Source organism: Pezoporus wallicus, unplaced genomic scaffold (assembly GCF_028554395.1).
Source record: "Pezoporus wallicus isolate ANWC-B61680 ecotype Strahan unplaced genomic scaffold, APGP_CSIRO_Pwel_v1 contig_3812, whole genome shotgun sequence".
NCBI lineage: Eukaryota > Metazoa > Chordata > Aves > Psittaciformes > Psittacidae > Pezoporus > Pezoporus wallicus.
The window spans coordinates 1,543,871-1,568,679 of NW_026639618.1; the positions used below are offsets into that span (position 1 = coordinate 1,543,871).

General features: G+C 42.7%; 1 protein-coding gene across 1 annotated transcript; it reads right to left on the reverse strand.

Moving 5' to 3' along the window:
- Positions 1–217: 217 nt before the first annotated feature.
- COLEC10 (collectin subfamily member 10) lies at positions 218–19,932 on the reverse strand. Its single transcript, XM_057415259.1, has 6 exons — positions 19,516–19,932; positions 8,448–8,519; positions 6,953–7,024; positions 4,980–5,033; positions 3,584–3,679; positions 218–1,025 (listed from the first exon to the last, which is right to left on the reverse strand). Exons 1-6 carry the CDS (start codon positions 19,661–19,663, stop codon positions 634–636), a joined length of 834 nt encoding a protein of 277 aa, XP_057271242.1. The 5' UTR covers positions 19,664–19,932; the 3' UTR covers positions 218–633.
- Positions 19,933–24,809: the final 4,877 nt, after the last annotated feature.

The following is a 24,809-nucleotide window of genomic DNA, read 5'->3' on the forward strand; positions in this document are numbered from 1 at the left end:
TAAGTGAGTCCTCCCTTGCATATGAGGCACTATAATTGCACCCCCAAATTAAGGAAAGCATAACAACTTTTAATCTAAGTTTGAAGCTGGCCCTGCTTTGCATGGAAGATTCAAGGAGATCACCTCTAGAGAGCCCTTCCAACTTCAATTATTCTATGATTCTAAAAAAAAAAAAAAAGGATCTAAAAATAAACAGGTCTGTTCTCTCAGCTCTGAAGTCATCAGGGAAATAGCAAGGATTTCCCATGGAGGTCAGAGATAAGTAAAAATCACAACTCTTTCTGTCTGTGGACTTTGTGAAACACATCAGTAATTAATATACCAGTGAGTTTACCATTCCTAGCATTAATGAGCTCATATTCACCTCTGTGTGCTCTAAGTTTGCCCCTAAATTATGCATAGAAATGCCCACCCTAAATGGCACATAGAAATGAAATCAGAATTCACAACTGGCTGGATGCTCCCTGCATGCCTTTACAGTCACTGCCATCTTAACAGTAGTTACTCTTGCTTAACCCAGTGAGGTGAAGGCTGGACTGAGCCCTGTCCCTGGTTGTCTGCTCTCCCTACACTGGGTGAAGAAGGAGGGATTATTGCATGCACGGCAGGTGCCAGAGGAATTCTGTGGCACTTTTATTTCCTCTTCTTGAGGAATTCACAGACGAAGTAGATGGTGACTTGGCACTCAGAGTCATTCCACTCTCCCGTGCTGAGCATTTCCACACAGTCCTTGCGGCCAGCTGGGTCATGAGGCTCCCCTTCCTTCCAATTGCTGTAGTTCTGCAGTGGGCTGTTGTCTGCATACACAAATTGTCCTTCCTTCTCCAGGTCGTTCAGCCCAATGAAGGCTCGGAAGAGGCCACTGTTGGAGATGTAGTCAGCAATCAGGGCATTTGTTGCCTCATCTTTAGGCATGGCCAGTGTTCCTCCTCTGTCCCTGCAGTGGATCAAGGCTTCTCTGTAATTCTTCTCTTCTTTCACGATGTAATAGAATTTCTCATCTGTCTCTCTGATACCTGCTATAACTTTAAAGGGGAAGAAAATTGCATAATGGCATGTCAACAGATATTGAAGGTGCTTCTGTTCCAGTATGACAATGAGATGATTTTTACATTAGAGTTAATAAAAGGGAGAGAGGAAAAGTCTTCCCACAGCTGAGTTTGTAATAAATGATGAGGACACGATCAAAGATTGATGCTACTAGTGGGACTGACAAGCACCTTGCACACATTAGGACAAGAACTACTCAGTCCTGATTGGCATATGTCTCCTGTGACACTTAAGCTTTACTTCCCGGATATGTAGTACTAATCAAATAAAGCCATGCTAAATGGTCAAATCTGGATCATCCCCACTGATCTGCATGTTTTTGAATAAAGACTGTGGAAGAGTGCCCTGGGATAGAAACACAGGGGTATAAATAGCTTTTCAAGTCCTTTCTATGTAGACAAAAATCAATGTGACTGCTAAAATAAGACATTTAAATACAGCCTGATATTCAGAGCTGCTCTGTAGCCACTAAGTGGCTTTGACTTGGACAAAAACTGCCTGCTCACCAGCTTTAAAAGCCAAACTTCTCAACCAGTGTGTATATGTCCTGGGTTCAGCAGTAGCAGTCATGTTTTTTCCTTTGTGTTAACTGGTGCAGTGCTGTGTTTTGACTTCTAGTTTGAGAACAGCGTTGGTGAAGCCGATGTTTTCGGTTGTTGCTAAGTGATGTTTACCCTGACCAAGGACTCTGTGAGGCTCATGCTCTGCCAGGGAGGAGGGGAAGCTGTGAGGAAGCAGAGACGGGGCGCCTGACCCGGGCTAGCCGGGGAGGTATTCCATACCACAGCACGTCATGCCCGGGGTGGGGGGTAACTGGGAGTTACCCGGAAGGACAGGAGCTTCCGGGTGGAACTTGTTTTCTTGGCCGGTGGTATCGTATTCTCTTCCCTTGTTATTTTCCCTTATCATTGTTTTAGCTGATAGTAGCGGTGGTGATTTGTTGCTGGACTGTTCTTGTCTCAACCCGTAGGAGTTGCACTCTCTCGATCCTCCTCCCCGTTCCTCCGGGAGCGGGGAAGGGGAGAGCCCCGGTGCAGGGAGGGGGGAGACGGACACGGACCTTGATTGTTGTCAGCTCGGCACCACTCACTGGGAGTGAGTGAACAAGTTACCTGACTGGGTTTAAACCACGACAGTATCCTAGTGAATTAAGCAGTACCAAGGAGCATGCCTGGGCAGCTGGAACTTGATTGTCCCTGGTCATGGATAGCCATCAGGAATGGTCCTGAGCAGAGCTTTGACCTGGGATAACTAATACTTTCCCAAACAATTCAGGACTTAGTCCAGGCACAGTCAGTTAGTTAGTAGAGGGACACTCTGGGTAACATGGTATTCAGTTTTGTAGGATTTGTAATATAGATGAGTGCTGTTCTGTGCTGGTTGCCCACAGTGCCAGAGAACTGTCCCAAACACATTTAGTTTACTGGTAGAGCCCTAGTCCTAGAAGAGTGGTTGAGCCTTCTCAAAATCTTTGTTATGCCAGGAAATGTGCCTCCTTCCTTTCAGTGGGAACAGTTTGTACTGTCCATGTGACAGCACTGCCTGCAGACATGGCTTCTTCCAGAATCATAGAATGGTTTGAGTTAGAAGTGACCTTAAAGATCATCTGCTTCCACTCCCCTGCCACGGGCATGACACCTTCCACTAGATCAGGTTGCTCAAAGCACCATCCAATGTCTCGAACACTTCCAGGGATGGAACATCCACAGCTTCTCTGGGCCACCTTTTCCAGTGTCACCACTGTCACAGTAAAGAACTTCTTCCTAACATCTAATTTAAAGCTATCCTCTCAGTTTAAAGCCATTCCCCCTTGTCCTATCACTACATACCCTTGTAAAAAGTCCCTCCTCAGATTTCTTGTAGGCCCCCTTTAGGTATTTAGGCATTGGTATTTAGGTATTATAGAATCATAGAATCATAGAATAGTTAGGGTTGGAAAGGACCTTAAGATCATCTAGTTCCAACCCCCCTGCCGTGGGCAGGGATACCTTACGCTAAATCATATCACCCAAGGCCTCGTCCAACCTGGTCTTGAACACTGCCAGGGATGGAGCATTCACAACCTCCCTGGGCGATAACCCGTGCCTTTGAGTGTTGGTCCTTTGTTACAGAAAAATGATGCTTGCATGAGGGAAGCACTAAGAGCACCATGTCTGCAGCCTTCCTGTACAGCAGAAAGATCAGTAGGTTCCTATGGCTTTCCCTGCCTCTCTGGAGCAGATTGGCACAAACTTTTCTCTTTCATTGCCTTTGTGGCAGCAGAGCTTGAGCAGTTTGACAGTGCAGAGGCGGTTAGCAAGCTGTGCCTTGTGCTTTTCATGAGTCTTTCTGTTATGCTGTTGATAATTTATGTGTTGCTTTTGGTCATCTGCTGCTGATATCCTTACAGGTGTCTCTTTTCTATATGTTTTCAGAGTGCCTCACACAGTGCAACCCTCTCTCCAGATCTTCTATGGATGCTGCCATAGAGCAGCAATGGTGGAAGAATAGCAATGAGCCAAATAAATCATATCAAATACATAAGGATCCTTACCATTCTTTAAAAACTTGATGGATGTGTTAAGACGAGCAACATTGATATTCAGTTGTCCAACAACTCTGCGGTATCTTCCACAGTCACAGACTGTGCCTGATGCAATAAAAAAATTGAGGATTTATCTGTTTAGAAGAATTTGTGTGTGTGTGTGGAGGGTCCTTTATAACCCACTTCCAAACTTTCTGAAGACTTGGCTCCACTTGTGGAGAGCCAGTCCCATCCTGCCCCACTGGCCATAGTTCTGTTGATCAAAGAGCTTTATATTGTGGCTTTGTACACTCTCTTGCTAACTGGCTTAAGAATCCCTACTATTAAAAGTGTGGATAGAAAAGTTTGCCATCTTCTTTCCACCCATATCAGTGTGGGATTTGCATATCCACTGCCCTCTCATTTTTGATTTCATCTAGCTGCAGAGATATAGCTTGTTGTGGTAATCACATCTGAATGCCAGTGGTCTACCTTCTATCTGTAAATAGTACAGGTTCCCCAGCCTTCTAACAGAAAGATCAGCATCCATGAAATGGGGAACTGTTGCTTTCTCAGTGAATGAGTTTTGTGAGCATGCATAGAGGTGGGACTGGTAAACTTTGGTAGAAGGACTCTGTTAGCCTAATTGCTGCATGCAGCTGTGGTCCAGCAGTAATAGTCTATACCAACTCAACAGCTTTCAAGCACTGAAGTCTCAGTTGTATTTTCATTGATAAACTGAATTTTGGCTTGGTATAGGTTTATGTTTGTTCCTCTGTTATTCTGAGGGGAAAAAAGTTGCTGATGATTTCACATTAAGAACCAAACTGGCATTGCATATGAAATCTCTTAAAAATGAACACAAGTGTACATTCAAGGTGGAAAACCAGTCAAGGTTATTAGGACTGAACAGAATTTTCTGGGTCATCAGATCCAAATTCTCCTCCTGTGAGCAAATGCATTGCATTTATTTGACAACAGATTATGTTATATCTAAAATTACTTATTCTTTTCATCCCCATGCTCCTATTAGGAAAATTAATAGAATAACTAATATGTATTAATATGAATCCTTAATAGAATTAGGACTTCATTCCTTTGGTATTCAGAAACTTTCTTCTGGTTTCCAGTATAAATGTACCTTTGGCCTGTCTATGTGTTAGGTTTTGTGATATCAAACATTGCCCACGAATTTAGGTTACTCTTCTGCATGTTTCTCTATGTTGGTATATTCATCGGTATCAGTCAGGTCCCTACCCAAGCCTTCATTTTTCTAAACAAAACTTTTTCAGTCTCTTCCTGTTCATTTCATCTATTCTCAAGTTTTTCCATGGGCCTAAAACTTTACGAAACTCCAGAAAAAACAACCCTGAAATCAAAGACCCAGCAGACTTGACCATTGTGAAGAGGAGGATGCACAGCTTACCTGCTTTTCCCTTTTTCCCAGAAACCCCTGATAAGCCTTTGGCTCCTTTGTCACCTGAACAAAGAGGAAAATACAGTCTCAGATCTCAGACAGTGCACATGTCAGGGGAGAGTATTTGAAAAACCTGTTTAATAATACATTAACGGTGTGCTTTTGATAGGAAGCCCTGATGTACTGTACCGGCAGATGTGCCAAGTCAAATAAATTGTGATAAATTCCGGTGTATGGAAATAAAGAGAACCATTTAATAGCTAACCCACTGATAACACAGGCACCTTGTGTGCTGCTAGGTCCTGGTACCACTTACTTTGAACATAAACTGCAGAATGATCCTGAGAGGTTGAAAGCACTCATGAAATCTGCGAGAGGTGAGACCTGGTTTCTCACATTGCCTTGCAGGACAGAGCCCCTCCATGATGGGATGAGGCACCAGCTGAAGCTGATGTGCACTAAGCAACTGAATTCATGTATGCAACACTTCATGTGTGCAGGCAGCATTTAGCACCTGCACAAAATGAGGTCAGTAAGAAGCAGCATTTCATATCAGCTATAGTCCATGGAAATGTGACTTATTTTCGTCCAATTGCTTGTGTCTTCTGTAAATCATAGGAATGATAGAAATACTTCTCCAAATGCTGTGCTACTATGTAAGTAGAGGTGGCTAGCTTTTTAAAAAACCTCAGCTGTAATTTGGATCAGGAGCAGCTGGACTTTATCTGAAATTCACGTCAGCTCTTCTTTTATGAACTAAAGCCTTCAGAGGCCAAAAAATACAAGTACTTGCTCTGCCTTGTTGCTGGACATGTTTTGATATTTTTTCCTTTATATGGTTGTGTAAAATGAATTAGGAGTTGGCTATGATTTTAATGAGCGTTGCTTGACACTGCAGGCTTACAAGCTGAAATTTCAGAGTTGCTACATTAAGAACTTGAATGTTTCATGGTAGATTTAAACAGTGACTTAGTGACCTTTGCTTCTGTAAATAAAGAAAGAAAATGAGAAAAACTAAAAGGGGCAAATAAATTGTACATTCAGGTTGAGAGTGAGCTTGATTTAAAGGCTCAGAGCATTGGTTTACTTACAGATAAAGATAAGTAATTTGTGGGATTCTTAAGTTCTAGTCTCCTTTGGTGACTGAAGACAACTTTAGGAGATAGCCATCTAGGCACTTCTGAAAATTAGTCCTTCTGGCCAAATTCTTTTGTTCTTCTCTGATACATGGCTGGCTAGAGGCCATCAAAGGTTTAATCAAAACATTGGCTTGGAAAGCTCCTGGAGAGATGGTTCTACCCTATGTGCTGGTTAGAGACCAGAATTCCCCTGGGGATTGTGGTGTCCCTGCTCAGCTTTCAAGGCAGATCTCCTAGCAGCAGAAGTTATATTCCTTCTAAGTAGCTCTTTAGGAATGCCAGAAAGGAATGCCTGTTCTTCTCAGACAACTAGAGAATAATTTCATTAAATTAGACATGGAGCCTACCTGGATTTGCAAGTACTTGTTGTCCCTGGTTACTTGTGTGCTTTCTTAAAACTCCTAAACCCTTTTCCTTACTGAGCCACCCTGTGCTTGCTCACATGTCCCACAGCAGTGCCGGTGACAAGGTGTGGCATTCTGAGCAGTAGCAGAGTATTGACTTAGGCCTTCAGTGTCCAAAGCAGAGGCATAAATTTGGCTTTCTCTTTTAGAGCGTTCAGAGACTTCACAAGAACCTGATTTCTCCCTTCCTCTTTTACCATTAAAGAGGATTGATTCCTTAACTCATAAAGCAAATTATCTTAGCCAAGTAAGTCATTTATATTGCATATGGGAAATAAAGCAGTATCTCAGTTACCTCTTGTCACCAGTCTTTATGCATAACTTCAGTTGGGATCATTGGTCTCAGCTGTTATTTGATATTACTCCATAGCTGGAACTCTCACAAAACACATATTTACCTTGAGGAAAAAAACAAGAAAGTTCCCACACCAGAGCTTACCCTTTCCACCAATTGGGCCAATTTTCCCAAGCATTCCCTGGTCACCAGCATCCCCCACAGGTCCTTTGTTTCCTGAGAGAAGAAATAAAGAGGAAAAGAGTGTCGATGGTTTCTGTCATTTCTTTCCAAGGCACTATTTAGAACTCACTGCTGTTGTTTTTCCTGAGCTTGGCTAGTCCACTTGTGTGGCAAAGTCAAAATGAGTGGAGCCCAGAGGATGGTTGGCAGAGGACAGCGCAGATTTCTGCTACTACAGCGTACAATAGTAGGAGATTGCAAGGCACCTTACTAGAACTGCCTGTTGAAATGAGCAGAAACGTCATGTTTCCTTACAGAAAATACAAACTAAAACTGCTAGTGAGTATTCAAATAAAATCAGTAAAATACTGATTTTACTTCACAGCCAAACAAGGCTGATGGCAGGTTTTATTTGGTGTTCTTTTTCTCCATGCCAGACAAAACCCTTTCTTTCTTCCTTGTGAAGTCCCTGTGGCTTTGCTGGGAGTCCTTCTCAAAGCAGGACTGCGAACAAGAAGGTACTAGTTTTGCTGTGTATGCTTTCCCAATCCTCAGAGCACCCGATGACAGCCCAGTTTAGGGGAATATCAGTTTCCACACTGAATTTAACATCACTAAGATGCTTCGTAAATTGTTACCGATTCCCTTGTATTTTACCTGATCTTCTCTTTAAGGTAAGAAGCAAAACCATATGAATGTATTTAAAAATGGAAAAGGCTTCTTTATTTTGACAATAATAACACGGTGATTTTAAAGTTTCTGTAAAAGTAAAAACTTTCCTGATTAGTCTTAAATCACGGAAGAAAGACCATGGATATGCATTATCATTAAACTAATGATAAATTAAGCTTTTTAATTAGATCATGCAAGCAAGGCATGACACATCTGGTGCCTCTGTATGCTCTGCCCAGCTCACACTATGGTTATGGGATATGTTTAACAGAGCCAAACCCCAAGACATCCACGGCTCCTTGTGCTCAGCTCAGGTGCTGTTTGATCAGAGGCAGCACTGTTTCTTAGTGTATGTCTCCACTTGCCTTTCTGCAAAACAGGGACAACTGAGACTGGATTTTGTGGGGCATCCTGACTTCCTGTTACTAGGAAATAACTCTCAAAATTCAGTTTCAACTAAAGGATCATGTCATTAAGAGAATAGTACTCTTCCTCGTTATACATATGATTTGGGTCTTCTAGATTGTGCTTATGACCTTATGACAGCTACTTGGGAGAGCAGTAGTAAATGCACTGGTTTGTTACATGACTCTTTTGATTTATTGCCATATGTAGCTGTCTTACATGTCAGTAGGAATTACAACAAGCTCTGTGAGTATTGTTAGGTTCACTGATTAATGTTTGACAGGATTGTGAAATCCACTGGTGCAACAGGAATGCAAAGCATTAAAGATCATATGCACCAGTACAGTTGTGTGTAATGATATTAATATATCAGTAATGGCCAACAAACCATCATAAATACCTTTGGGTCCTTTTGGTCCAACCTTTCCTTGTTTGCCCACTTCTCCTCTATCTCCTTTTACACCTTCATCCCCTTCCAAAAAACAGAAAATAAAGCATCATGGTACATTTTTCTTGGTGCAGTAAGTGCAACTGTACATCCACAGAAAGTAAAGTTCACAGGAGTTTTTCCCTACTAATTTCTTATTTGCAGGCACAGTAGCCATGACAGAAATTTCCAGAGAAGAGCTGATGAATCTGACCATCATTAGGAAAAGCTAAATAATTTCCTTTTTGGAGAGGCTATTCCAACATGAGAATTATATGACCCCAACTTCTAGTTGTTCCCTTTAAGCCCTATTAATTATAAAGTGGATAGATAAACCAATCTTTCTGTGTTTGGAAACCTGTACACACATGGATGAACTGCCAGGGGAGGCAATAGGAATTTAATTGTGCCTAGTGACTCTGTAGTGACTCTGTTCAAGGTATGCAGATGCTTTTGGAATTAAAGGAATGTAAATATGTTGAAATAGATCTTAACATAGACCTTAGCTCTTAGTATGGGCAGAATTCTCACCTTCAGTTTTTGACAGGTGGCATTTGTATAACAAACATGTTTTGCCATTACAAAACGTCATACACAGAATATCTGTAAGAGGTAAAATCATTGCATTTATTACAGGAGCACAGGGATTTCTCCAAACAAGATCAGGAGTCTATGACACAGGTTCCTACATAGTAGCATATAAGTACTATTGTAAGAGACAGTCTCTCACTGAGCAGCCTACAGTATAAAGGAGAAGACAGCAATTAGTAGGAAGGAAATGTTATCTCTTTCCTTAGGTAGAATACAATTTCACTTCACATTGCACAGGAAATTGGAGGCACGACTGCATTTGATTTTCTTATCCTCTACTTCTTAGTTTTTTGCCAAATCCCAAGAACATCTTTACTCTTTTAAGACAAAAAATACTGGAGGGGGGGCAACCCCTGTACCCCCCTGCACCAAATGACCAGCACTGACTATGAACAGGCTTCCAAAGCCTCTGCCCCTGTTCCCTGCCGCTGTCTGCAGTAAGCCGTGCCATGCAGTGGGAAGCAGTGCCACGGTCTCTTGGCCAAGCCGGGATCTCCTGTGGGAGTGGCAGCCAGTTGTGTCTGTGCCTGCAGCCCAGAAGGGGAGAAGAGGCTGCATTTCAGTGTATGGAGACCCAAGGGAGGGAAGCCTGGATGTCAGCAAAAGAGAAGTGAGGACAGAACAGCGTTTTGTGAAGAGACCAATAACCTGCCTCACTGAGGGTGGTGCCTCCAACCCTGGCACAAGGTTTTCAGGGAACTGGGTGTGCTGAGGGTGACTATGACCCAGGCAGCTACTTCCAGCCTCTCGAAAGCAGTGGTTTAAGGGCTTGCCTGAACGAAGCATTTCATTCAGTCCACTTGTGAACAGCCACCACTGATTCTTCCCTGAACAGATTAGTCTTATACCTTTTAAACCCTTTCACATTTTTGGCCCCTATAATAAATACCCTGTGGCAAAGAGGGTGATTTAATTGTGTGCTGGGGGAGAAAGTAGCTTCCCATGGTTGCTTTAAGACTGATTGTTTCATTAGGCCTTGTTCTTGTTTTCTGCAATGTACTGCCCACTCATTCCTGATTTACCTTCTCCTACTTCTGTAGCCATAGGTGGCATATTGTGGGCTGCTCTGTGGCGTGATGACAGATGAGAACTGGTGCATATTAATTGCAGCCAATAAAATGTAGTATTAGTTGTTTGGCTCCTTTCCATGTCAGTTACGTGGATTGGGCTGAGTGTGTCCCTATGTGCTGCAAAAAAAGCTTCAGTGCTGGGACTCTCATGTGGAGGGCAGGCTCACCCTGTGGGTCAAGATGCCCTTTTGGGGGGAAGGTCAGTGGTCCTAGCTGAGAAAGATAAAGTGCTGAACTTCGTTTCGCATTGGAGGCAGGAAGCATTTGCTGGAGTGATGGACACTGGTTCTTAAATGCTGGGTATTTCCAAAAGCCAGGCTCCTTAAATATACACCTGAAGCTGTAGGTCTGGAACTGATGGAAGGATGCCTTCTTGCATTGGTTTCTTGTCTACTGACCATCAAACAGCAGAGCAAGGGAATGTACAGTTTAATTTTGTTGTTGACCTCAGTGCTAACAACATTTACAACTCAGAAACCAAGAAATTGTCCTTTCCAAACCCATCTATAAAACCCATGAGAAAAGCGTAAAAGTCACTTCTTCGTAGTTCAGAAATTCAGAAGATTCCCAGGGGCTGACAAAGGGCTTGTGAAATGAAATTCTGGGAGAAGTTAAGAGCTGGTATGTTCATGGTCTGTAAACCCATAGAGGGGGAAAACTGTAATAATAGAAAGGAAGCAGGGTGTGATTCAAGAGGTGGAAAAGCTGGAAAAGTCCTGACTAGAAATGCAACATGGAGATATTTAACAAATGACCACACTCTTTGGCAGGGGAGGGAGATGTAGGAGGCTTTTCATGTGCAGGCTTTCCCCGTGCAATGAATTCCTTTGTGTAAGATATGCTGTAACTCTAGGTCTGATGTGGAAACTGCTGAGGGAGTTTCTTTGGCCTGTATTACACAGGTGAGCAAACCAGATTCCTGCTGACCTTCCAAACCATGCTTGTCACCACGGCAGTCCTCATTACCTCACTCAGGCCAGATAGCTACATTCCCTGTGGCTTGCAGCCTGCTCTGTTGGGTTCAGGGCTTTAGAGAGGCTGTTGTTTGCTGCAGAAGAAAGACCTCTCTGCAAGAAAGATGTTTTTGGTTGTTTGTTTGGTTTTTTTTTGTAAGAAACATTGCTTAGACAGTTAATCTTAGAAATAGAGCCCAGGAAAGAAAGCCAATATACAAGTGAAGAAGCTGTGATTAGTTCCCAAAGGTGTTTTCTTCCAATCTCAGTTTCAACGTTTCAAGCCACTGAAAGCTGCAGTGATTTTCTCTGAGAGACTTTGGAGCAAGATTTTCACACATGGGGCTGCTGGGGATGAAGCTAGGTTGTCCTGTAAGGGCCATTATACTGAGAGCCAACAGGGAAAAGGGGTAAAAGGTGTGCGAAAGTTTGTTCTGGGGATTCTGGGAGGTTAGAGAGTGTCTCAACTTCCATTGCTAGCACCTTGTGTAGTCCCAGTATTTGCACAAGCCCTCTTAAAGCCTGACGGAAAGGGCAGTAAGATATGTCACCTGCTTTTGTTTCATCTTGTCATAAAGCAGCCTAGCACACCTTGCCTTAGTTTTCCTACCTAGGAAAATGGGAAGAATAATAATTTACCTATCTGTAAGGGATGGAAATCCTGCTTTTTACTCCATATTGCTTCTAAGAAGGGGAAGGTCATTACAAAGCAGGGGTAGAAGCAAACAGTATTAATAGTACCATTTATTATTAATGTAAAACTGGATTAAGCCCAGTGCTTAATAATACAGTGTTATAAATGCGTTGTTCCCTCCTTTAGTAGTTGTGCGCAGTGAGCTCAGGCTTTGTGAATTCTTGGGTTATGCTCCCCCCTTGTGGTCTCGCTGTGATTTGCATCCCGGTAGGAGGGATTGCGAGAGGTTGGGTGACTTGTTTTGGGCAGGGGCTGAGTAGGCTTCGTTTCTAACTTATAATAACTATCCCAGCCTTTCCTCTGGGACTTCCCGTGGACAGGCCATCCCACTGTATTACCCACGTTCTTGTAATCTGGCAGAACAGAATCTACATCCTGACAGTACTCTGGATCGGGTCTTTGAATGTTGTACTACTGTGCTTCGTGCCACATGAGTTTTCTTACAGAAAAAAACCCAAACCTCTGTATCCTGACCTCATATGGTTGTAGCCAATACCTAAAGGTTGACCTCTCCTTTGTGCTGCTCTGCACTTGGGGCAGCGTCAGGTTAAGTTTTAACCTAATTAGCAAATTGTCACTTTAAAACTGTGGTTGGGAGGATGTCAGATAATGCTCTTCATTGGCATTTGAAGCATGGGTGAAGCACTTGGAGCCAGTAGCTGAAGCAAGACCATTTCTCAATTTTGTTAGTATTCCCTCAAGCTGATTCACTTCTTCTGTGTCACAGATTTTAAATACCAGACTATTAAAATGAATGCATGGAGCAATAAATTACTAGGCTCTTTCAGCTTGGGACTGTGTGAGACAGAAGGGAAGCAGAAGCCATAAGCTGTAAATGACTTTTGCAGCCATTAGAAAATTTTAATTGTAATTGAGAGGGAACCACAGTCCTTCCTTCCCCTGTAAACAGGCTCAGGAAGATGCTGAAGGCCTAATAATGAGCAGGATTTTCAGGCAGTTGAAAAGGGCTCTGCCTTTTTAGGAGTTTCATTAAATAACACAGTGTTGAGAGGTTAGATTTGGTAAGAATCAGTAATAATTTATTGACTTTCAAGTGACTTAGATTTCCCTGCTGGACCTTTCACAGGCAGTTTATCTGGTTTGTATTCGTGAATTGAGGAAGATTTGAATTGTTCCCATGTGTTTAGTGACTCTTCAAGTCTTGTGATCGGGGCTGACACTGGTTCTTGTAGAACCAGGGTGTAATCCCTGGGGATTGTGTAGTCCACATTTATCTATAGAGACAGCACTGCATCAAGGTGAGAGTATGTCTGCAGGCTGCCTAAAGGCTAAAGGCAGGAGGAGATTCCTAGCTGGATTAATGCCTGTGTTTCTCTGTGAGCGTGAAGTCGTTTCACTTGGAGCTCTGCCGATAGACTCTCTGGGTCCATTACTGAGGCACTTTCTCAGGTGTGCTGGCAAGTCATGGCCTCAGGTCAGCTCCAGTTCCCATCTCTTGAGCAAAGCACTACAGAAATTCTAATGCTCTTAGCCTCTCTTTGCAGGTGCACCTCCCCACACTCCAGGCATACCCATCCTTTCAAATGATAGAAACACCACCTATGCTGAGTGTCCTGGGTTCAGCACAGTTGTTCTTCTGCCTCAGATACTCTGAAATGAAAACAGTCCACCACCAGCCAAAAAGTCCCTGAGAAGCCCTGGGGGTATGCCTGAATTCTGTGAGTGGAGAAGAATGGTTAATATTGATTAGTATGCACCTGGATGCTTTGTACTGCTTGCCTTGGATACATTTAGCATTCTTAGGTATAGTCAATGTTCCACCACAAAGGTTTTGTATGGGATCCGTTAGGCTTTTTAACCCTCTGATCATGCATGACACAGTTCTGCTCAGCTCCATGTTTCATGCTTGTAGTCCCACCTGAGGTGCTGTAGGGACGCTCCCCACCTCCACAGACAGTGTGAAAAGCAAAAGTGATTTCTGCCTGCCACGGGTGTTAAACTAAAGGGACAAGGAGATGTACATCATTCTGAAGCCTTGAGAACCCTCCAGGAGCAACTGAATGCCTTGCCCTCCCTCAGAGCCTTACAGATAGCCACGGGATTAGCTCTGCAGCCTATGGACGCAGTGACCCTGAGCACGGTGAACCTTTGCAGCACTTGCACATACAGTCTCTATTGAGAGGTTTTGTCACCAGAGGGAGTTGCAGACTCCAAGAAATAAGCAAATACAGCTTAGTTTGTTTTTCCAGTGTACAAGTGCGTCACAACTACATCAGTGGAAAGCCTCAAGATTTCCTCTAATTTCACTTTCAGCGTCTTTTTAGATCCTTAGCGAATTTCCCGTAGCAGTGGGGATTCTTGCTATATATGGCTGGATATACATATCGCTCTTTCAAGCTATATATGGCTAGTGAGGACAGGATTCCTTGACATCTTCTGCCTATCTGATGCAATGTCCTCTTCCCTGCCCTTCTTCCTCCCTTCAGCCCCCAGCACTGGCCTGCCCACCTCCCTGCCCTCTGCCAGATGTTGACCCTGTGTTGAAGTAATTCAACTCAATAAAGAGAGGAATCTCAAGAAGGCAAATACACATTTTTTTGTGAGTGAGCTGAATCAGCTCAATGAACAGTCTGTTGAGTAAACAGCTGAGCCAGCACAAGGTGAAGGTAACATCACATTGTCAAAGCGGGGGAAGAATATATTTGGCCTCTGGTTTTGGCAGAAAACCTGACAGATGAGTGCAACTGTAGTGTTCAACTGCACCCATAGCCACTCTTCCAGGTGTCCTGTAGGAGCACGCAGGGCTCCCACAGATTCTACTTTTCTTGGACATGTCTTTTTTCACCCAGCTCCAAATTAGAGGACAGTTGCCCTTCCTTAGTGAAATAGAAGGAATCTTCAAGAATAAACTGGATTCTCTGCTCTTGCTTTCCACTTATAAGTGTCTGTTGACCCTCTTCTCCTATTGCCTTGCATAAGCCAGACCCAAGCCTTCTGTAAACTGACCTGCATTATTGGAAAGTGTGGGCCTTTGTGAATGACTGGGATACACACTGTCTAATGACATCGAAATAATTTAAATTGCTCCTGAGTCTCCTTTTACTTGATTTGCCTGATTTAATTTTCCCAGCCTGTTCCTCTGCTATTCTGACATGATCTCAGAGACCATTGGATTACAGTGGCTTCAGTGAGGCATCAGGCTGGCCAATATACTTTGAATTTATGGATTCAAGTCCCCACATATATGCTTTGCAGCTCAGGCTGATAAACTTCTGAAACTTAATGTAAGCTAAGATGGGGAAGTCTAAAAGCCATGAAAACAGAATTATATGTTGAAATTAAAGGGCTCTTCAGATCAAACGTTAAGCGCTAAGTTATAGGTTTGAACAGCCTATAGGATGTGGTAAGGCATTTTATATTTTCGGAAGGAACTGTGGATAAGAGCATATCTGGTTTCTGAGCGAGTTTGAGATTTTCCAGGAGTAGAATTGCGTAAGCACAATTAGAGAGATGGACAGCTATACTGGAGACCACAGTAAATGCTATTTTGAGGCCCCAGCCAGTGTCATAGAGTTTATAAGCATCATTTGTCAGAAATAATAAGGAAACATTTTACGTCTAAATTGGGATGGGAAACCCCCAGTATTCTTCAGATTTCATCTCATTCCAGTTTCTCAACCTGGATCTGATTCAAGACCTTTGAAGTTCCCATGTCTGGATTTGAAAGGAAATGAGCTGGGACCTGGGACAGATAGCAAGATCTAGATCCAGTCTTCTGAAACACTAAGCTCCCACAAACAAGTCAACTACCACAGAGCCAGCTCCCATCCCAGTCTTCTTTCCCCCTGCTCATGCTTTCAATGCGAGTATAGAAAACAGTTCTTTGGGTGCTCTGCTTATTTCCGCCCTCATGCTGTTGCTTATTGTTTTAATCAGACCAGATCAGATCCCATCTCATCTATGTCAACAGCCCATTTACTTAAAACTTCCTTTGCAGGTTAGACAAAACTGAGCTTGCAGCCTACAGGAGAGATCAGGCTAGAAGAAAGGACAGAGCCAGGACACCAGTCAAATGCAGAGCCCAGAGGAACAGAGCGCAGTGTTCCTGATGCTGCCAGCGCATGGACCAGCTTTTGCTATCACTGTGTTAGCTGCTGCCTCTCCACAGTGCCAGGTCCTCCCTCAGCAGCAGGAACAGTCAGCTTGCTTCCAGGTTTGGAAAGGTGGAAAGTAAGCAATAGGGCCATGAATGGCTTTGCTAGCCCAGGCTCTTTGCTGTCCTGGGAAATTCATTGTTTTGTTTATGCTTGATCTGGTCCTCTTTGGGCCCAAGAAGTTGGTGGAGTACAGAGCTTGGCCTTCAATGCCCTAATTACTCAGCTGTGGATCAGTGTTACCTAATTAAGTTTTCAGAGGTCCTGTGCCACAGCAGTCCAGCTGAGACCAAGCTGTTCCTAAACATCTCAGGTCAAACACCAAAAATCACTAGTTACAAATACTGAAAATCTGGTTTGGTCCAAAGCATGTATTTTTTCTCTTTTCTTGGTTTCCTAGGGTTATTTCAATAAAGATCCTAGGAAATGCTTCACAGATTTCTATTTTTAACTGGTGTATAAGCCAGCTTGCTGGGTACCTCAAAAGCTTTCTCAGGAAGGCAGAACAAAGCAGCCATTGCACTAGGGCTGTGCTCATTAAAAATAATCCCTTCTCTTTAAGAAGAAACCAGAGCATTGCCTAGGAAAGGCAACTGGGGTGGCAGCTTTTGCTTTTCTCTACTCTTTTTATCCCCTTTTTCTGGAGTGCCTGTTTTCTTTCCGTAATTCCTTACAAGCAGACTTCCATTTGCTTGCACCAGGGATGGAAAAGCAGCTGATAGGTGAAAGGGATTGCAAGGCTCCTGGTTTGCATCGCTCAGGACCACCAGAGGTCAGACTAAAACTCCGATTCGGTTCTAACGCTGAGCAGTTTAGTTCAGACTGAGTTCTGTCATTGCAACAGAAAGTGCAAAAGGCTTAAGGGACATTTACTGCAATCCTTCTGTTCCTGGAGGCTGAATCCTTCCACAGTATTTTCTAGCTCCTTGTGTTACACACTAAGACCTCTGGTTTTGTCTCATGTTTTTAGGGAGCTGGTGGGACTGTCACAACCGGTTTGAAGACCTTCCTGATAATCAGGCTGGAATTACCCTTTCCTTTCATCCCTTCATTCATCTCATACTTCTGTTGTGACATCTCTGGTATGGGCATAAGAAGGAGTATATTTTTGAAGGGGAAGAACTTGGCTTACACAAATTAACTCTGACAAGTTACATAAGGCTTGTGGAAGTGGCCAATTTTTACAATACTAACGACCCTTTTCCAGCAGATGATTTTCAGGGTGAGCATGCAGAAGGGTCAGATGCTTGCTCCTATAACAACTGTGAATGCCTAGATGATGAAGTGTGTAATGTAGCCTCCAGTAGTGCAAGAAATAAAGGGTTATAAATCTTGAGCCTTTCAAACCAACCTCACTTCTCCCTCAGCTTTCTCCTCTCCATTGTGCAGTGTGATGAGAACTGTAGTATTTCTGCTGCATAGCACCAGGGACTATCCCACTTGTAGCCCGCAGGCTGGATCTAGCTGGCAGGACAATTTGGGATAGGTGAGGTGTGATGGTGCAGGAAGTCTTACAGCCATTGAACACCTTTTAATTCCTTGCACTTCTAGTTACTCTGGCCCATTACAGGCTCCCATGTTCATGTGGAAGAAGGAATTTGCCGCAACAGGAATGTGGTGGTAGAAAAAGCTGCCCGATGTCCTGTGTGAGCTCAGCACCTCTGTCTTGTGGGAGCACCACTGTGTTCTACTAAGCTGAAGATGCTGAGCAGATTGGAGATGAGGGGGTAAAACTGGTGCAGGGTGGAACAAAATCCATTTTCAGAATGGTGGACAAAGGGGCACAACAGAAGTAGCACAGAAAATAGAACTTGAAGCAACAAAAGTCAGTGGCTTATCTATCTGAGTTAAAGCTTGAGCAGCGAAGTGTTGCTATAGTCGTAGCCTGGGGGCTCATGTGCTCTGAATCTGCAGACATAAGATGGATAGGGGAAAACTGGCAGCAGGACAGACTTTCTTCTGCCATATTAGGTCAGCACACTTCATCCTTGACTACAAAGGATGCCTGAGGAGTAACGGGGTAGTTCACACACGCAGCCTGCTCAGTCTTGAATTGCCAGCTGACTGTCAGTTAACCAGTGCCACTGAGAGCCACATGTAACTGTCCTGGATGAGCTCAGCTCTGGTAGGAACTGAGATTAGTTTATAGGACTATAGCACATAAACTGGAAAATGTATTTGATGACCTGCAATGGAAGTGAGCCAGTAATTTGGGGGTGATTTACTCCCTACTCCTTTTACCAATCATGTTTCTTGGGCATGGTAATCTAATCTTAAAGTAGTAGTGAACACCGTGCCAATATACTGTTTGGCTCCTCATGTGTCTTGGTGTCAGCCAGGAGGCAATAGGACCAGTAATGACTAAATCCTGACTTTCCCAGGATCACGCTTGCAAAGAGCCATAATATCCAACCTTTAACTGCTCCCTATGTGAGCTAGACCACAGAAACCAGCTGGAGTCCCAGCTACTCTCGTGTGTCACCAGACCACCTCATTAGCCCTGTGACTTGTTAAACACAATTCTGTCAAACTTTGTTCTCCAGCCTGCCATTATTCAGATACTAACTAAACAAGCTCCCGCTGGCTCCCTTGGGGATCATTACATCTCTCTGCATTTATGCTGTGGCAGCAAAAGTTTAAGCCTGGATTGTAATCATAAAGAAATTAACTTGCTGATTAAAAGTGGTCCTTTAAGCAACACTTATTTGAATAATCCATCATAAAAACAAATGAGTCTATAGCAGTGCTTTTGACTTGATAATCTTTTTTCTGTTTAAAGTTTAAATCAGTTGCATTTTTTTTCTCTGAGTCTGTAGCCTATAGAAAAATACAATGAATTACTAAAAAGAAGGCAATAGTTTGAACTGCAGTAGTCGTGGTGTAGAATATATATTTTAGATCTGTCACTGCAAGATAGATTTGTGCATTAGGGACCCAATTTTTTGACTGAGATACCCTCCAGGCAATTCCACTGACGTTAGTTGTGTTACACGAAAAGTAAGTTAATGCAGAAAATTTTGTTCCAGATATCTGCAAAATGCTTGGAAGATAAAAGACCTGCATATGACAGAGCTGATATAGCTCTTGTTGAAATCTGTAGAAAAAGTCCTGTTTAATTCAACAAGAGCTGCTAAATCAGGTCTGATGAATGCTGCAGAGCTGTATTTACAAGTAAACATCTGGAGATAATGACAGTTTGGTCATTTAAAATATTGCATATCTCTTCCTACCAGTAGGTGCAAAGCAAACCATTAACAGTTCACAATAGGTGCCTACTTTTAAACAGAGCCACTCCATTTGTGGCTGCTAGCTGTACTGGTTGTGTGATGAATACAAGAAGTAAAAGAAGATTTATGTGGCTGGAGAAAGATGCAAAAGGACACCTCTAACTTTTATCAGAATAGGTGACACTGTTCCTGAAGCTAAAGCAAAGCAAATTCAAATCTCCTTGCTTCATCACTTTCCCCCATCACAGTTCCACTTTTCTAGATGTTTGTATAGTCCGCAATAATTCACATCTCTCATCCCCAGCCCCTTCCACAAGCCCTCAGGTCTGTATTTTTTAAAATCAGCCTCTATCAGTACCGATGTCAGCATTATCAACCTGATATTCCTCACCTTTTGGTCCAGGTAAAATTGTGTGTGTCGAGCAGACATCTGTTGTAGGTCGATTGTCAACATCAAAACCCAAAATCTGAACTTGGAAGATAAAAAGCAGTACTAGGGTCCCGAATTTCCTTAGCTGTTGTTCTTTCTTGCTGCTCATCCTTGCAGATTCCCAGGAAATGCCTTTCGTTGTTACAGTCTTAACAAATGCAGCTGACTCAAAAATAAATGCTCCACTAACTGAAGCACTGGAAAGATTGGGAGCTACGTGCAAGAACAGCTAAATAAAGTGAAGAAAGGAGTTTGACCATGCTGCAGTTATTTCTGTCCTGTACATTATCCAGGATATTTATTTAACTGTGACAGCTGTTTATTCCAATTTATCTCTTATCTGTGAGATGTTTAGCCGCTTTTGCCATGGAAAATGTCTTCAATATATGAGAATATCTGTTTTGTCTTTTTTTTTTTTCCTTTCGGCACCAACCCTTCATGCCCAGTTTTTCATTTACTCAAGAGACAAAAGACTTCGGTATTGTATCCAAGTGCGTACTAATGAGTTATAGGATACTTGTGGAAGAACAATGCAGACTCCATGTAACATGTAGAGAGACTTTTCCACAAAAGCTTTCCTCCAGTGAGACTGTTAGTGACAGCAAACGAGCTGCCAGTCTATGGCTGGAAGTCACTAGTGCTATTTTGCACTTTTTGGGTGTCGCGTACCCATAGTCCCTGGACTCGCAAATGAAAAGTTGATATCAGTTGGTGTTTTAGCCAGAGACCCATAAATTATGATATTATGTTGCTTACAGATTGCCCCGTAATGGCTGCTCCAAGCCCAGATTGTGTTAATAGATACAGTACATAAGGACAGACTTCAGGATTGAAGCCACAGATCAGGATGGGCTTGAACCACTGCAGGACCTCCTCCCATATATGTTTCCCCTGTACTGCACATGGGGGAGGCCTTGTATTAGGGCAGTGGTGTAGTACAGGTCCCAGCAGAATGTCATCTTTGGGTTGTCCAGGAAGCTGCTGCTGGTTCACATCCCAGGAGGCAGCTGTCAGGTTTTCAGCCGGGTGCTGGGGTTTTGAAGTTAGGTATGAGAAGAGGCCTCATGGATGATGGAACAGGTAGCATGCAAAACCGCTATATACTCCCTTGGAAGCAGCTGTGACAGATATCCATCTGTGAGGAATCATTTCCTAGAAAAAGCTCTAGCTTTCATTTCAGGAGAGCACAGTACCCAGGGACAGCAGATCATTCAAGGTGTACTGGCAGAAAAGAAAGGAGAGATGAGTATGTGTAATCTTTCCATGAATTTCATAAACTTCTCGTTTCTCACAGAATGAAGGAGATGGCTTCAAAATTCAAAAGCTGAACTATGCTTTTGAACCGTTTTGTGTGTGAGAGCAGGTTTGCTCTGCTGTCTAGGCAAAAAATGTATGTCCTATGATAATAGCTTTTGAGATGCTTTCCTCATTACTTTAGAGAGTATTAGTTCCTTAGCCCTACAACTTTCCAGCCTTTTGACAGACAGAATAAGTAGCAGCACTGATGTAAAAGTGAATACTTTTATTTAAAGGCTGAAGGAAGGCTTTGATTTCAAGCTTTCATCTGGGATGAAATGTTGGCCAAAGTCACAAGAGGGGTCAAGACATTGGTCTCCCTCTTTCTTTCTAGCCTGGTCACAGACTGTGCCACTTTTCAAAACACTTCTCTTTTTTTGTTAAACTGTGTACAGTAGTTCTCAAAAATAAATAGTGGTCTCTATCCTAAAGAATGTCATCTAAGTAACACCCTTAAATGCGGCCTTGATAATGGATACACCACAGCTAGAGGGGGAGGAAAGAGAAAGCTGGGATTATAGTTGGATAGAGTCATACCAGGAATAAACTTGTCCCTCTGCGATTTGCGTTGGGCAGTGTGCCTCTGACTTGTACACTGTAAATCTGTTTTATTTATCTTTTTCTTCACTTTCCATTTTGTGAGCAGAAGGTCAATGTAAGAGCAAGAATAGAGAGCGTAGGAGTGGGAAGCTAGTGTACTTAGCTTTGGAGGAGGCTGTTTGTGAAATGTTGCCAAACTGACGTGAATGATGCTATCTGTTCCACAGTACTGAGAGACTTACAGTGACTTCTTTGTTATTTATCAGGATAAAGAGGGGCATGTGTAAGTTAGAGAGGAAACCATTTGTTTAACCACTTCGGTCACTGATCAGGAGTAAGCAGGGAACATTTTTCTGATACAACTATTGCTGTGATTATTTAACAAATGTTCTCATTCCACATTAGCAAAGAAACCGAGACCATACTTTCTATTTCCATCAATGATGGTAACAAATCCCCTAAAGACACAGTAAGAAATGAAGTGTAATATATACAAGAACTTGGTAATGAAGGCACTCATATAAAATATAGGAGATCCAGATTGAAATTCTTTCTCTGCCTAAGTATTTCAAACCAATGTTTGCACTAGAGCCTTAAGGTTATACCGCCTTATAACAAGGCTGTTTGCTAATCAGTTATGTCTTACTGTATGTTGGACCAGAAATCCTGTCCTGGAGCTAGGAAGCCTACCTTAACAGGCAATCCATTAGAACTGATACACTAGCAAAAAAAGCCTGTGTTTTGGCAATCTAGTATTTATAAACCAGTGTTATTGAAAAATCTTCAAGCATCTTCCTTGCTGATGGAGATTTAATGAGGCACGTTGCCTATTGTGCATGTTAATTCTCATTGAATCAGACGCAGAGAAATGTCTGTAGGCAACAGTGAAAAATAAACCAGGCAGTGTTGTCCAGACATAAAAGACATAAAGCAAACATTTCCCAGGGTGTTAATGTTTTACAAGGAAACCCTGAGGAGACACAAAAGAAAATCCTGAAAGTTTTGGTTTCCTTGAGATCAGCAGTAGTCAGGTAACCTTTGTGTAGTGCACTGCCTCCTTGGAGTCCACGTACTTTGTTGGTAATTTGTATTATCTTCGCTTACTTATTCTTCAGATGCTAGGAGTTAAATGTCAATAGAGTATAAGGAGTACAGACAACATCATGAAACAGTGTTCATCAAAAGGTGGCCAGATCTACAGCCAATTTTAATAATTCATAGTCGCATATCCTATGGTTGGACTCCAGGTTAATACATCCTGCTTATAACCATGAGCTGATTTAACCAGAAGTGCTGAGAGTCTGTTAGCATCCTTTCTAACCCAAATGTGGTATGAAGGAGAACTTTCTTCTTCTGTACCTTACTGTACTGAATAAATCCGGAGGCATCTGAAGTAAAAGAAAAATGTAGTACCATATTTCTCTGCTTTGGTATCCTAGATGGTTTTAGTTCTCCTGGTATCAGAGGTCATGGCGATTTGGAGTGTTTCAGCCTGTCATACCGCGTACATCAATCACAGTGGCAAAGCTTAGAGAGAATGGAAGAGGAAAGGCACTAACATGTGGTTTGCCAAGAATTGGGAGGAAAGTAATCCCAGGGCTATTTTGTAAAGCGTCATTTTTGGTTTTGACACCACACAATGTCTTCTTGAGCCTGTAAACACAGTCCCTACCAGTTGTTGTTCCTCTGAGTAAGATATAAACAATGATTAGACCTTGATATGCCTGAAATAACTGACAAAAAAAACAAACCAAGGACAAATTCCTCCAAAAGCTTCTTGCTTCTATGATCAGTAAAAGATCTTGCAGGACTCTAATGATTTTAGGTAATTCTTGATGGATATTTGAGGGTCTTGGTCAGCCTAGGCAGTGTAAAAATACATGTGTCCCTATCAGCTATGATCTCCCTGGTTTCCTGCTAGTGAGTTTGACTCTGTGGAGTTGGGTACTTTGGGGGATGGGTGTGAGCGTTTCCTTGTCTTAGGCATGAATGATGCTCTAAGAAAACTTCAGGTCTCCTCTACAACTCACACCCCTTCTTGGGGTACTCCCACCTCTCCTTTCCCTCCTCCTCTCCACTCCTGTCCTCTGCAGCTTTTAGCCTTTAAATGGAAAAGCTGACCCAGATTCTATCTGGAAGTGTCTGCTGCAAGGCAGGAGGGATTTGGATGCAGCTGGTGCCCAGGGAGCAGGACTGCTGGTCAGTACTGAGATCTCAGAAACAGCTTGGGTTGCAGACCACAAACCCAGAGAGCTGCTGGATGCTTAGTGAGGTGTGGTAGTGAGCCCTGTACTGCGTTATTAAACAGGACTCAGTGGTGTGTAACTTCTGCTCACTCCAGTAGCAGTGCATTACAATTTGCATTTCTAACCTCTGGATTTGCAAGAATTTATTGGCTCATAGTAAATGTGTATAAGCACTTTTATTGTGAACATATTCGTTGAGAATGCTTCTCAGATAGATAGCCTGCAGGCTTTTAATTCTACTGAAGGTGACTTTGACTTCTCTCATACGGAGCTTTCCTGATGGGCCTAAGACCTATTGCTATTGTTTTGCATGTAATCACTCAAAGAATCTGTCAAAAAAGTCATTCACATATGCATTCAGAGATGTGATAGAAAGTGAAATAGTTGGTGTGGTTTGTAATTGTGTTTATCTAAGTGCAGTCTCTTCCTGTGTCAGAACAGATTTTTGCAAACAAGAGGGCAATGATTCAGTTCCAGGGGAAAACTGACAAAACAAACCCCGGCTTCTGCTGACCTGGTGCAGCGCTGAGCAGTGTCCTACCCTGGGAAAATATTTCCTGCTTCATTTTCATAAATATTTATGTAATTCCTTCTGGGAAACGTCTTCTTTAGAAAACTGAACATGCTGCTCCCTGACACAAATTTAACTGTTTGTTTAACATATGAGAGATCATGGGCATGTACCCAGCCTCGGATTTTTGCATTCTTATCTCAGGCATTTCTGTCTTTCAGGGTTCTCTTTCACTCTCCTCCCAGGGATTTCTGTCTTGAGCTACGGAGCTTAGTTCTGGCTCTGGAATTTGAATATCTCCATTGCTCTTTGGAGAGTTGTTATTTTGGGCTGCAGAAATAGGGACCAAATATAATGTTTTGCTTGGGATCACACTTCTGTCCTGCCCAGTTATACCCTTCCCATTCTGGTTTGAGGCTCCTCTCTATAAAAAATAGAAAATCAAATGTCACATAAACAATTAAACAGAGGATTGCATGGCTAATGAAAGTATTTATATTCAGAAACAGACCTAAACACACTGCTGTGAGCTGAGATACAACTGGTGTGTGGTCTTTAGAGTTTGCTTTCTAAGTTTATAGTAAGGGTCAGCAGCAAAGCTGTGCACAAGTCACCCCAAAAGAACAGGGATACTACCCACCATGACAAACCAAAAAAGGTTG

Coding starts and splice junctions, on each gene's coding strand:
- COLEC10 (XM_057415259.1), bottom strand. CDS start 19,663: ATGAGCAGCAAGAAAGAACAACAGCTAAGGAAATTCGGGACCCTAGTA. Junction 5,034..6,952: donor TGGCCCAATTGGTGGAAAGG/GTAAGCTCTGGT, acceptor CTCTTTGTTCAG/GTGACAAAGGAGCCAAAGGC. Junction 3,680..4,979: donor TGGGAAAAAGGGAAAAGCAG/GTAAGCTGTGCA, acceptor TTATTGCATCAG/GCACAGTCTGTGACTGTGGA.